This window comes from Onthophagus taurus, chromosome 10 (genome assembly GCF_036711975.1).
Source record: "Onthophagus taurus isolate NC chromosome 10, IU_Otau_3.0, whole genome shotgun sequence".
NCBI lineage: Eukaryota > Metazoa > Arthropoda > Insecta > Coleoptera > Scarabaeidae > Onthophagus > Onthophagus taurus.
Window position 1 is genome coordinate 6,958,241 of NC_091975.1, and position 13,905 is coordinate 6,972,145.

General features: G+C 28.7%; 1 protein-coding gene across 2 annotated transcripts in view; it reads left to right on the forward strand.

Moving 5' to 3' along the window:
• The window catches only part of LOC111420472 (Exchange factor for Arf 6), a 34,086-nt gene extending 21,345 nt beyond the window's left edge, over nucleotides 1–12,741 (forward strand). The window contains exons 6-15 of one of the 2 annotated variants that reach the window (XM_071199478.1): nucleotides 4,473–4,714; nucleotides 4,776–4,969; nucleotides 5,022–5,214; nucleotides 5,269–5,432; nucleotides 5,770–6,019; nucleotides 6,083–6,227; nucleotides 9,348–9,491; nucleotides 9,552–10,429; nucleotides 10,821–10,892; nucleotides 12,320–12,741. In XM_071199478.1, coding sequence (XP_071055579.1) covers nucleotides 4,473–4,714; nucleotides 4,776–4,969; nucleotides 5,022–5,214; nucleotides 5,269–5,432; nucleotides 5,770–6,019; nucleotides 6,083–6,227; nucleotides 9,348–9,491; nucleotides 9,552–9,803 — 1,584 coding nt within the window. In that variant the 3' untranslated portion in view covers nucleotides 9,804–10,429; nucleotides 10,821–10,892; nucleotides 12,320–12,741. The remainder of the gene's footprint in view (nucleotides 1–4,472; nucleotides 4,715–4,775; nucleotides 4,970–5,021; nucleotides 5,215–5,268; nucleotides 5,433–5,769; nucleotides 6,020–6,082; nucleotides 6,228–9,347; nucleotides 9,492–9,551; nucleotides 10,430–10,820; nucleotides 10,893–12,319) is intronic. The other variant, XM_071199479.1, reaches the window with a different exon arrangement.
• Nucleotides 12,742–13,905: the final 1,164 nt, after the last annotated feature.

Below are 13,905 nucleotides of genomic sequence, written 5' to 3' on the forward strand. Positions count from 1 at the left end.
GATGTGTTGAAAATGTTAATAATAATAATTAAAAAATAAAAAATAAAGGTTAATTTTTATATTTTTGAGGTAAGTAAAGTCATTTTTGTAATTCGCGACGGTAATGAAACCTATTACAGTACAGGGTGTCCAAATTTCGATGGGTTTGCAGGGTATCTCAGTTATTATGAAAGATAGAAAGTTGCGGTTTTCGCGAACCTGAGCTACTTTTTTGTGAAACTTACAATGCCGCAAACCAAATTTTCATAGACCTCTTCGTTTTTGATATACAGGGAATATCTCGGCTATCCGGAAACTTAGTAAAAAAGTAAACACGGGTTCTAATAGATTTGTTCACGTAGAATCCAATGATGCACGCAGAATTTTTCAAGACATCACGGTTTTTGAGTTATAAACACAACTTAGGTTTTTTTTAAATGGAACCACCTATATTTTATTTTTTTATTGAACTAGAATTTTTTCAAGCTTTTCAATGATATATAATACTCTATACTTACCTTTATAATTAACCTTGAAATTAAAAAAAACCACATTATTTTATAAGTAGGCTATGATAAATTAAGTGATCGCGTTGCTAGGATACCAGAATAAACAAAGAATTGCTTCAAGTTACAAGAATTGTTCAAAGTTGTTACCATTTTGATGCACACATTGTTCACAAAGTTTAGTAATGCGTTTAATTGCATTTAGAATAGTTATGGGATGTTGCTGTAAATGTGAAAAAGCATCAGTTACAGCAATTTTCAATTCCAATTTTGTTCGATTCTGGGTACTATATACCCGATTGTTGATATATCCCCATAAAAAGAAGTCCAAAATAGATAAATCAGGTGATCTTGCTGGCCCACATGGATGGTCCAACGCGATGGACCATGTGTGCCTATCCACCTACCAGGAAATTCTGCAGTTAGGTAGCGACTCACTTACTGCGCATTATGAGCTGGAGCTCCGTCCTGCTGAAAATAAATATTTAGCCGAATAAGAGGAATATCATCCAAAATCTCTGGCAAAGCCTCTTGCAAGATGGCCAAATAGCGATTAGCGCAAAGGTTTCCTTCAAATATTTTGTAAACAATTCGTGGCCCAATAATACAACATGCCACGCTAAAACCAAATTTTCCTTGACGCTCCCGCTCAATTACAATATGTTGGTTTTCTTGATGCCAATGCCTGTTATTATGACGATTATAGATTCCTGTGCTTGTAAAATATGCCTCATCAGACCATATAATAGAGGAACTAAATTCAATATTATTTTGTGCATGGTTCAAATACCAGTTACAGAATTCCAAACGTCGTTCGGCATCTCCCGGGTGTAAGTGGTGAACTATTTGTTCTTTGTATGGTTTATATTTATACTTTTTTAGAATCGCACATGCTGTCTATTTTTTAATTCCAACTTGACATTCAATTTCCCTACATGATGTTTTAGGCGCGGCTTCCACACATCCTAACACGGTAATTTCATTGTTATTCCGATTTTCTTTATTATATTTTTTTGGCCTGGCCATCAAAAAACTTCCATAATTGATCAAATTACGCTTTATTCGCAAAAAAATTTTTGAATTTGGTTGCGCTCTTTCTGGATATCTGAAGTGAAACAATCTGCTAATAAAATGTTATTGCTGATAAATGTTGCATTCTACCTATTTATGTATAATTCAGCAGCTTGATTAACATTTTCATTTGCATGAGTGTAACATGCTAGCATGTCATATTTTTCATAATTTTCATAGCGCTCCATTTCAAGAAAAAGATAATTAAGTTAAGTTAATTAAAGGTAATTAAGTAACACACGACTTATTGTTAGCACACAATTCAAACTATTTTTACTTTGTTTATTCCGGTATCCTAGCAACGCTATCACTTAATAGACAACCTAAGCCTCGACGTAACAGAGATGGGCGGAGCTTATAGCTAAGTGTGTTGCTAACGGTAAATCACCATATGCAATTTTTCAATTAGTGTTAAAATAAAATAAACTAAGTGACTTTTTATGACATTTCAAATGACATTTTTATTACGGTTTATCATTAGCAACTGTGGTTAGCAACGAAATTGTTTGGAGTCGATATAAGCTCCGCCCATCTCTGTGACGTCAGGCTAGGCAGTCTATTTATCATTGCCTACTTATAAAATAATGTATTTTATTCAATTTCGAGGTTAATTATAAAGGTAAGTATAGAGTATTATATATCATTGAAAAGCTTGAAAAAATTCTAGTTCAATAAAAAAATAAAATATAGGTGGTTCCATTTAAAAAAACCTAAGTTGTGTTTATAACTCAAAAACCGTGATGTCTTGAAAAATTCTACGTGCATCATTGGATTCTCCGTGAAAAAATCCATTAGAACCCGTTTTTACTTTTTTACTAAGTTTCCGGATAGCCGAGATACTCCCTGTATATCAAAAACGAAGATGTCTATGAAAATTTGGTTTGCGGCATTATAAGTTTCACATAAAAGTAGCTCAGGTTCGCGAAAACCGCAACTTTCTATTTTTCATAATAACTGAGATATCCTGCAAACCCATCGAAATTTGGACACCCTGTACTCAAAAGGGTGCTGTAATGAGACTCCTTACAGCATCCGATGCTATAATGAGATTTTAGTAACATTTTATGAAACCAGTTCAAGTTGGTGACATTAATTTTTCTATTTGTCTAATGTGACAATTTATTTTAATTTGTTTAATTTCTCTCATTTCGGGAGGTGTACAGGGTGGTTCAAATTCGATGTACGAATAGGCTAACTCGGAAACTATAAGAGTTAGAAAAAAAGTAGCTGACATGTCATGATCTCGTTTTTCGAGAAACTGCTAATGCCGAAAAGCTCATAGCGCTATCGTCTTTTGTTTTTCCCCTAGAGGCCAAAATTGAAAATATCGTAAAACCAATAAGTGCAATTATCTTGGTTATTATTATAGGTGGAGTATTATAACTACGACATTATATGGACACTTTTTTACAAAGAATTTCATGACATAGTCAAAAAAAAATTTTCGGTTTTAGATTTTGAGATATCATGAGAATTTTCGTTTTTTTTAATGGAAACGACCACTGATTATTCGCTTATTAAATTCGTTATTTTTTTCTGATTACAAAAATATAAGGTTCGACAGGTCTATTTCTTATTGTTTTAGAATAAAGCTAAAAATAAACTTTTTTTATAAAATTTCCATCTAGTGTCGTCGAGGAAATTAAATTTACAGTTTCCTGTAAGTTACGGAGCGGTTGGTAAAATCTAAAAAGTTAACAATTAAATACGAAGATAACTTCTGGTATTTAAAAACAAATAATTTTTTAATATGTAACATTTTAACATGTCAAACTTTTCAAAACTTTCGTAATTGATCTTAAAAACAGGATTTTTAAAGTGACACTTCAGAAAATTGTTTTGAATACAAACCAATGTTGCTATGTTTATTTGAATTAAAAAAAAAACATGAGCGCCATCTATCGATAATTTATTAAGTCATTTAAAAATAATATTAAATCGTGATTAAATCGTAATAAAAATGTGAAATAATGCAATCTATTCAAACTTTTGTGTAAAACATATATAAATTAAACAGTTTAACAAATATATTTGTTTCAAATATAAGAAATATGTTTTTTTAATTTTTAATTATAGAATTAAATTTACAGGAAACTGTAAATTTAATTTCATGGACAAGAAAAGTTTATTTTTAGTTTTATTCTAAAACAATGAGAAATAGACCTGTCAAACCCTATATTTTTGTAATCAGAAAAAAATAACGAACTTATTAAGCGAATAATCAGTGGTTGTTTCCATTTAAAAAAACGAAGATTGTGATAATATCTCAAAATCTAAAACCGACAAAAATTTTTTGACTACGTCATCAAACTCTCTGTAAAAAAGTGTCCATATAATGTCTTAGTTATAATACTCCACCTATAATAATAACCAAGATAATTACATTTGCGGGTTTTACGATATTTTCAATTTTGGCCTGTAGGGGAAAAACAAAAGACGATAGCGCTATGAGGTTTTCGGCATTAGCAGTTTCTCGAAAAACGATATCAAGACATGTCAGCTACTTTTCTTCTAACTCTTATAGTTTTCGAGTTAGCTTATTCGGACATCGAATTTGAACCACCCTGTACATGAAACATTTTTTTCAGCTGAATACATTTTGTGTTTTGACAATTCCTAATTGTCAATACAAATTTTTATTTTTAAGTGTTACCAACTGCTACATACCTATTTCCCTAGATTGTCAAAATTTATTTTATTTTTGTTTAAAAAAAAAGGATAAAAACGCGAATTACAAAAAATAGCATAAAAAAACACGTTTCATAAGACTTAAAACACTCATTCATTAATTTGAATTCGTGCATTTCAAGCGTGATAGTTTTTTAATACAGTTTTGATTTTGAAAGAAAACTTAACCTTAAAATTGTTTTCGTAGGAAAGTTATAAAATAAATTAAAATATTTCTAAATTTGTTAGACATCAAGTGATACTTTGGACCAAGATTTCGATGATGATAAAGATTTAACGCACCGAAACGATTCGGGTAGAGACGCCTCCCCGAACAATTCCTCTGAAGACGACAGTGACGTGGAGAGTCTTTTAAGTTTCCATTATTCCCCAAAAGCCGTTGATATGCCGTCAGCGATTCGACTTGCCAAACGATTGTACAGTTTGGATGGTTTTAAAAAATCGGATGTTTCAAGACACTTGAGTAAAAAGTAATTTTCTAGATTATTATTTTTTTTTAAGCGAAAATTTTTGAAATGAACGGTTTTTTAGCAATGATTTTAGTAGAGCTGTTGGGGATGAATACTTAAAATATTTCGATTTCGAACAGGATACTTTGGATATAGCGCTAAGGAAGTTCCTTAAACAATTTCCGTTAACCGGGGAAACCCAGGAACGCGAACGGGTTTTAGTTCCTTTTTCAAAAAGGTTTTTGGATTGTAATCCAGGATCGTTTAATTCACAAGGTAAATCTAAAAAATCCTTTCTTAAATTTCATTTTAAATTAAATTACTTTAGATGCCGTACATACATTAACATGTGCAATAATGCTGCTTAATACTGATTTACACGGTCAAAATATCAATCGTAAAATGACTTGTAATGAATTTATTGAGAATTTAGCTGGATTGAATGAGAAAGAAAACTTTCCAAGGGAAGTTTTAAAACAGCTTTACCACGCAATTAAAAATAATCCGTTAGAATGGGCGTTGTAAGTTGAATTTTAGTTATTTTTATTATTTTAATTAATTTTATATTTTAAAAGGGATGATGATATCGATGAAGCAATGAACCAAGTAAACTTAAGATCGCACGAAGTGAATTTAGGTGGAAATCCATTCCTAGAAGTTCCAAGTTCGATGAATGCCATCGAATACATGAAGGGTTACGTGATGCGAAAATGTTGTTATGAAGCGAACGCCAAAAGAAGTGAGTAAAAATTCTTTATATCAAGGCCTTGTTTTGCAAAACGATAAAAAAATTAGCTCTTGGCCGATATACTACTTTGATTTCCTCTTTTAAAATTTCGTTTCGACAACAAACAAACATGTTGAGACAGAAGCGTTTGGTAAGATACAAAAAGAATACAAAAAACAACATATTTCCGTTTTCCATTTTTGTTTTATTTTTACTCATTTTTTTGTATGTGTATTTTTTAATTTCGCTTACCATCTTCTTCTGTGTTTTTTTTTGTAAAAGTTTTAAATGCAAATAAATCGAAGATTTTCTGCATAGCATGTTGCAATACAAAATAGCTGTTTCGAAGGCCTTTGCTGCGTTTTTTTAGCTCCGTTTCACAAGCGTAGCTGGAAGATGTTTTACTGCACGCTCCGCGACCTCGTTCTCTATCTGCACAAGGACGAGAACGGTTTCCGGAAGGGTCAAATGGGCGACAATTTCCACAACGCCATCCGGATACATCACGCCCTCGCCACCCCTGCTACAGATTACACGAAAAAACAACACGTTTTTCGATTGCAAACTGCCGATCAAGCAGAGTATTTATTCCAAACTAGGTATGGAAAGTTATATTTATATGTATACTAAAGAGTTTGTATTTAATCCATTTTTTTTAATAGCGATACAAAAGAATTACAATCGTGGATAGATACAATTAATTTTGTATGCGCAAGTTTTTCTGCGCCGCCTTTGGAAGCAGCAGTTGGATCACAGAAGAAATTTCAAAGACCATTATTACCGTGTAGTCACACTAAACTTAATTTGGTAAGTTTTTTATGCTAATAAAGTGCCCGAAACTTCCTAGTTCTAGCACTAGAATTAACAGTAGACTTAGAACTAGAAACATTCGGGTTTTGGTGTGCATCTAAAGTTCTAGATTATTTATCTATATAAGTCGTGTTAGTTCTACTTTTAAGTCAATAAAAATATACAACAACCTAGTGCTGAATAACTGTTAAAAGTAGAACTTACACAAGACCTAGAACTAGAAACATTCGGGTTTAGTGGCACGTTTCTCAAGACGGCTAAACCCGAATTATTCTAGTTCTAGGTATAGTGTTAGTCCTAGTGGTGTACTATCACCAGAACTAACACAAGACCTAGAACTAGAATAATTCGGGTTTAGCCACACGTCTTTCAAGACGGCTAAACTCGAATGATTCTAAGTTTTAGATCTTATGTTAGTTCTAGTTTTAGTTCAATAGAAATATATAATAGGTAGTCATTTTTCATGGAGTGAATAATAGCGGCGAATAATCATTAATCACGGGTAATCAACTTGACAGACTAATAATAATTATTTGAAACGTCAAAATTTCAAAAAACGTTAATTTAATTTAATTTTTTAGGACTTTCTAAAGGTTTGACATTAAAAAAACGTAAACAAATTCCTTTTTTCGTATGATTTAAGCATATAGTTCGTTTTTTTTTCTATAATACTTGTCAATGTAAATTTTTTAGGGTTTCTGTTGGTATTATTTAGGGGTTTTCCTGATTTTTAGTAACATTTTCAGTAACTAAATAGTTGAGGTTAAAATACTAATACATTTTTAGATAAATACGATTTTAACGAATTACATATTTGTTGTAAAAACGTGCTACAAAGTACTTAAATAAAACAAAACCCCTTTTCTAGGTAAATAAATGGCAAATAAACATCCCACAACATTTTAATGCACCTTTTCTTTTTAAATAACGAAAGCTCAAACGTCAATGTGACATATTTATTTTAAAAGATGATAAAACAAAACTCCCTATTAATTTTGCCAACTTTACAACAATTTAGCAGGTATTATAGTAAAAAAATGAACTATAAATTAATTTTCGTAAAAAAATGTGACGTTTCATAAAATTGACATTTAATTTTGACAAATTATTGTGAAGTTGGTTACATTGAATTTGTGTCACATTGACGTTTAAACTTTATTAAAAAATTTATTTAAAAAATAAATTTGTCCACGACTACCTTATAATATATACCTTACTAATGAGTTTTCTGAAATAAAATGGTAGTAATTATTCACGGAGTGAAAAATAACGGTGAATAATTATTATTCATGTGTAATCAACTTATTTGAAACGTCAAAATTTCAAAAAACGTCAATTTAATTTAATTTTTTAGGACTTTCTAAAGGTTTGACATTAAAAAAACGTAAACAAATTCCTTTTTTCGTATGATTTAAGCATAAATTAATTAATTTTCGTAAAAAAAAAACATGACGTTTCATAAAAATGACATTTAATTTTGACAAATTATTGTGAAGTTGGTTACATTGAATTTGTGTCACATTGACGTTTAAACTTTATTAAAAAATTTATTTAAAAAATAAATTTGTCCACGACTACCTTATAATATATACCTTACTAATGAGTTTTCTGAAATAAAATGGTAGCAATTATTCACGGAGTGAAAAATAACGGTAAATAATTATTATTCATGTGTAATCAACTTATTTGAAACGTCAAAATTTCAAAAAACGTCAATATAATTTAATTTTTTAGGACTTTCTAAAGGTTTGACATTAAAAAAACGTAAACAAATTCCTTTTTTCCTATGATTTAAGCATAAATTAATTAGTTTTCGTAAAAAAAAAACATGACGTTTCATAAAAATGACATTTAATTTTGACAAATTATTGTGAAGTTGGTTACATTTAATTTGTGTCACATTGACGTTTAAACTTTATTAAAAAATTTATTTAAAAAATAAATTTGTCCACGACTACCTTATAATATATACCTTACTAATGAGTTTTCTGAAATAAAATGGTAGTAATTATTCACGGAGTGAAAAATAACGGTGAATAATTATTATTCATGTGTAATCAACTTATTTGAAACGTCAAAATTTCAAAAAACGTCGATTTAATTTAATTTTTTAGGACTTTCTAAAGGTTTAACATTAAAAAAACGTAAACAAATTCCTTTTTTCTTATGATTTAAGCATAAATTAATTAATTTCCGTAAAAAAAATGTGACGTTTCATAAAATTGACATTTAATTTTGACAAATTATTGTGAAGTTGGTTACATTGAATTTGTGTCACATTGACGTTTAAACTTTATTAAAAAATGTATTTAAAAAATAAATTTGTCCACGACTACCTTATAATATATACCTTATTAATGAGTTTTCTGAAATAAAAGGGTAGTAATTATTCACGGAGTGAAAAATAACGGTGAATAATTATTATTCATGTGTAATCAACTTATTTGAAACGTCAAAATTTCAAAAAACGTCAATTTAATTTAATTTTTTAGGACTTTCTAAAGGTTTGACATTAAAAAAACGTAAACAAATTCCTTTTTTCCTATGATTTAAGCATAAATTAATTAGTTTTCGTAAAAAAAAAACATGACGTTTCATAAAAATGACATTTAATTTTGACAAATTATTGTGAAGTTGGTTACATTGAATTTGTGTCACATTGACGGTTAAACTTTATTAAAAAATTTATTTAAAAAATAAATTTGCCCACGACTACCTTATAATATATACCTTACTAATGAGTTTTCTGAAATAAAATGGTAGTAATTATTCACGGAGTGAAAAATAACGGTGAATAATTATTATTCATGTGTAATCAACTTATTTGAAACGTCAAAATTTCAAAAAACGTCGATTTAATTTAATTTTTTAGGCCTTTCTAAAGGTTTGACATTAAAAAAACGTAAACAAATTCCTTTTTTCCTATGATTTAAGCATAAATTAATTAATTTTCGTAAAAAAAAGGTGACGTTTCATAAAATTGACATTTAATTTTGATAAATTGTTGTGAAGTTGGTTACACTTGGTGACCTTGAATTTGTGTCACATTGACGTTTAAACTTTATTCAAAAATAATATAAAAGGTTAAATATATATATTATTTTTAATATATTTTAGAGGGATCAGTTAAGAGATCATGAGGAGAGAGTTACTAGACTGGCCAGCGAGCTCGAAGAACATCGAAAAGCGCCCCCGGAAAGAGGCGCAAAATCGCTAATTGTGCAGAATTACAAAGAAAAAGTGGCCTACCTTACTTATGAAGTAATCAAAACCCTAATTTTACTTCATCTAAAAGCATTAATATTTAACATATCTTTTTAGCTTCAAAGATACAGCATTTACGTTCACGTATTAAAATCTCGAATTTCCGATGCGGGAATCTGCGTTTTGGAGAATAGTATCGGGGAATTAGAGGACGAAGCGAGCGGGGTGGGTTACGGTGGAAGCGGTGAAAGTGGATCGTCAACGGCAACCGTTTCTGAGGGGAAATCACCGCCCATCAATAGGTACAGTTACAGGCAAGCTATCTATAACAACCGAAATGTGCACAATGGTGAAGCCGACGTTGGCTGACGCGTTCTTGGCGTCTTCTCGGCATGTGTGCTTTAAAAGAAACAATAACACGTATTAGATTTTAAATTATTCAAAAAAATCGAACAAAAAGAATACGGAAAATTATTTCTTATTTTGGTTTTGGGGTTATTAATATTTGAAGGGTGCTAATTTCTTTTCCTTTTTAATGCTCTCTCTGTATGCTATTTACAATTTTTTTATGTTGGTAGCTGTTTGATTGACCTTTGAACTTGGTGGAGATCGTTGATGCTAATTTATCCGCTTATTGTGATCACATAATTGGGACGTTTGTACTTATATTTATTAACTATTTACGCTTTTCTTTTTGAAATATCTTTTTTTATTTAGATAAAATACTTTTCGTTCTTTCAGTATTAATGAAGGCATTTTTAAGTACTTTTTATTTTGAAAATAATTGAAAGAAAAACGGTAGTGTAGCTATATTCGACGAAAAAGCTAATAATCAAACAAGAATTATTAGAACAATTAGGAAAAACTAAATAAATAAATACATTTTGAAGTAATAGAAGAAATTTCATCCAAAATGGCCCAGAAATATATAATTTTTTTAGTATTTATAGCTACATCACTAAAAAGGAATGATGATTTGACGAAAAATAATAAAGGTTTAATTTCCTTTTTGTTATTTAGTGCCTAAGAGTGTAAATTAATTTCTGTACATATCCATTTTAATACTTGTAAAAAAAATATTTAGTAATATCCCTTTCAAACGGAAATTTTCTGGTTAAACTTAAACATGTAGATGTAGATGGGGGGCTGTGAGCGATATTTTCTTTAAAAAACCAACCCCAAAATCTATTTAATATTGAAATTTAAAAATAAATAAAAACAAACTAAGATTAAACAAACAATAACGTTCTAATCTTAATTACAAATTGATTAATTATTGTTATTTAGCATTGCAGTTGAAAGAAATTAAAAAAAAATAAAAGGGGGAAAAACAAAATGAAAAAATGAAAACTAATAAAAGTAAAACTTTGAATTTCCATTTTATAGGTTTACAGCTATCTCAGTTCATATAAAATACTTTCCGAAATACGAGCCCTTAAGAGGTGATAACTGACACAGGTTTGTGTTGTACCATTTAAAACCGCTATAATTAATATTATTATTATTATTACAAAGTGAGAATTGACACCAAAAACCCATTTTTTTCTCATTAACCTTAAAAAATTAATAATTAAAAAAAATAATAAATGAAAAAATAAAACCCTCAGCTTACACTTAACACCAAAATACGTTTCACGTTTTAACGTTTGTTTTTAACGTTTTAATAAAGGCTATTTTTGCCAAAATATGATTTTTTCTTTTCATATGCTTAACTGCTTTATAACTTTATTTCTCCCACCCCCCCAGAAAAATTATTAAAAGAAATCCCTAAATCATTTCTTTTTGGTTATGTTAAATTCAATAGTTTTTAAATATTTATTAGAAGTGTCGTGTAAAAATAGATATGGGGAACTTCTGATTATAAATATCGATTATATCTACTCTCATTTTTCCTGAAACCTCTCTTCTCCTCCCATAACTTCTCTCTAGTATAACTATAAAGTTAGCATCTAAATTGCTTGGCCAAACTTCACCAACGTTAAGTATCAAGCAAAACTAAATGTTATACATCTCTAGTCTTTGATACATTTAATATTTTATGATAAATGATCTCAATGCTAATATTCCAGGTTATGTGATAGCGAAGTTAGTCTTGGAATAATAACCAGAACTTAAAGAAATATCCTATTGGTGCTAACTTAATGTTAAACACAAATCGTTTTCAAATTTTTAGGTCCATATCTGCCCCAATAATCTAGTTGTCTTTTTAACTCTTTTAGCTCTCCCCTTCTATTCCCATTTCATTGCCAACCAGGAGTAATTCGTTTTATGTTTGAACATAAATATATTAATAGCCATTTTATTTTAAATTTGAATTTAACATAATAAAAAAAGACCACTTTAGATTATTATTACACTTATTTACACTTGTTTCATTATTATAAATTTAATAATATATTTTTTACAATTTATAAATTAATTAAAAAGTAATAATAGTGTTTTAAGAAAAACAGTTTTATAATAAAAGTGATTAATTCAAAATTTCTTTTTAATACAAAAAAAAACTATACTTACAGTAAGTAAACTGTTTTTATCTCTTCCGTTTTTATTTTATTTTTAACTTTTTCTCTTTGATTCTTTAAAAAATTTCATTATGTAGTAAATTTGGGCTTTATCCTTAACTTTTTGCTTGAATCCCGTTTTTTGGACGATGCTTTTTGTAATATAGTGTAAAAAATATATTAACAATTTCGCATGAAATGAAAATTATAATTAATTAAGAAGATGCACGTTTATCTTAATCTTTAAATCGTTCACAAATTCGCTTTGCTTTAAACATAATTTAATAATTATTTTTTGTTTAAGAATGATTTATTTGCTTACAAAATATAACGTTAAATTGTTTTATTTAACTTTTGTTCTCTTTTTATTTAAAAAATATTTAGGCAGACGACGGACTAATGAAGAATAAAAAATAAGATATATAAAAAGGGCGGATGTCTCGTGCAATAGGAATCGATGAATTCAAAAGGAAAAGAAGATAAATAATAATAGAAAAAATCAAGTTGAAGTAATTCTTTTCGAACAAAAATAATATCATCCCTTCATAACATTCAATTTTTAAACAAGAAACAAAGTTGATTCGTTCTATTTACCAAAGAAATTAGTTTATCAAATTTACTAAGCTGGATAATGTTTAAATGCGAACGAACGACACCCATTATATATAATTATATAATTATTTTTTATATAGATACGATTATTATAATTGCTTTTTCGCCGCTACATTTCCATCTATTTTTTAATGTATATAACGTGCTTTAATTGTATTTTTTATTTCATCTGTGAAATATATTTTATTTTGAAACCAACGATTTTTTTTTAACCAAAATTAATGCAATATTTACAAAAATAGGTTTACCAGGAAAAGAGTTAGATGAAATAAAAACAAATTCTATTGAAAGGGACATAGAGATATGTGATGAAATACTCATTTACAATAGAATTTGAAAATTGGTATGTATTTATTACTTGTGTTGTTTTGGCAAATACTAGGAATATATATGAAAGATTTAAAAAATTGTTCTTTTCTTACTTTTTTATAAATATAGGGAATTTATATAGGGGACATCAACACTTTTGCATAGGAGTAATAAGAAATTGGAAGAACAGTTAGCAGATCTAAAAAAGGAGTTTGAAGAGTTTAAAAATAATAAAGGAAGATATTTAGCTCCTAAGGTAAGCCAATAACTACTCCATCACCAGGAATTAGTGGATTTAAAAGATACCAATGGAGAATGAAATCTATCAATAAGCACAAAGTATTTAAAGTAAGTAGTATTTAAATAAACAATGTGATGCTGGTGGTGATAGAGCATAAGATTTTTCTATATGGTTTAATATTTTACTGTATTTTACTTTTGTAACAATAATGAATAAAAAATTAAAGTATTTTGTTTTTTTAATTGAAAAAGTGTTCATTAATAACTACAGTTAACTAAAATTAACTAAGAATTCGTTTTAAAGTTGCAAATCCACAAGTGCGGTAATCTATAGAATACCACCTCGAAATTTCGAACGGTATTTATGAATAATATTTTCTATTACCACATCTACCACCATGTACATAAAATATGCTTACAACGTCATTTTGCGGTTACCAAATGATTTCTCTTTGAAATTATCTTAAAAATAGATTAAATAATACGTTATTAACATTATTAAGTAAATAAATAATAAAAATATACGGATAAATAGACAAAAACATATACAGTTATTTTTTATTTTTGGCACGGTTGGCACCAACCCCAGGGATATTTGATAGGAGACTTATCGAAATCCCACCGTAAGATGGCATTAACGTCTATACTGAAATAATTTAATTAAACTTACAATTTTATTATTAATAGCGGAAATAATGAAAAACAGCAATAACAATTATTACCAGTATCATTCTTTTAAATTAAAAAGTATAGATACCAATTCGTGTTATATTTTTAAATTTGCCGCTAACTTCAACTTAGTTGAAGTT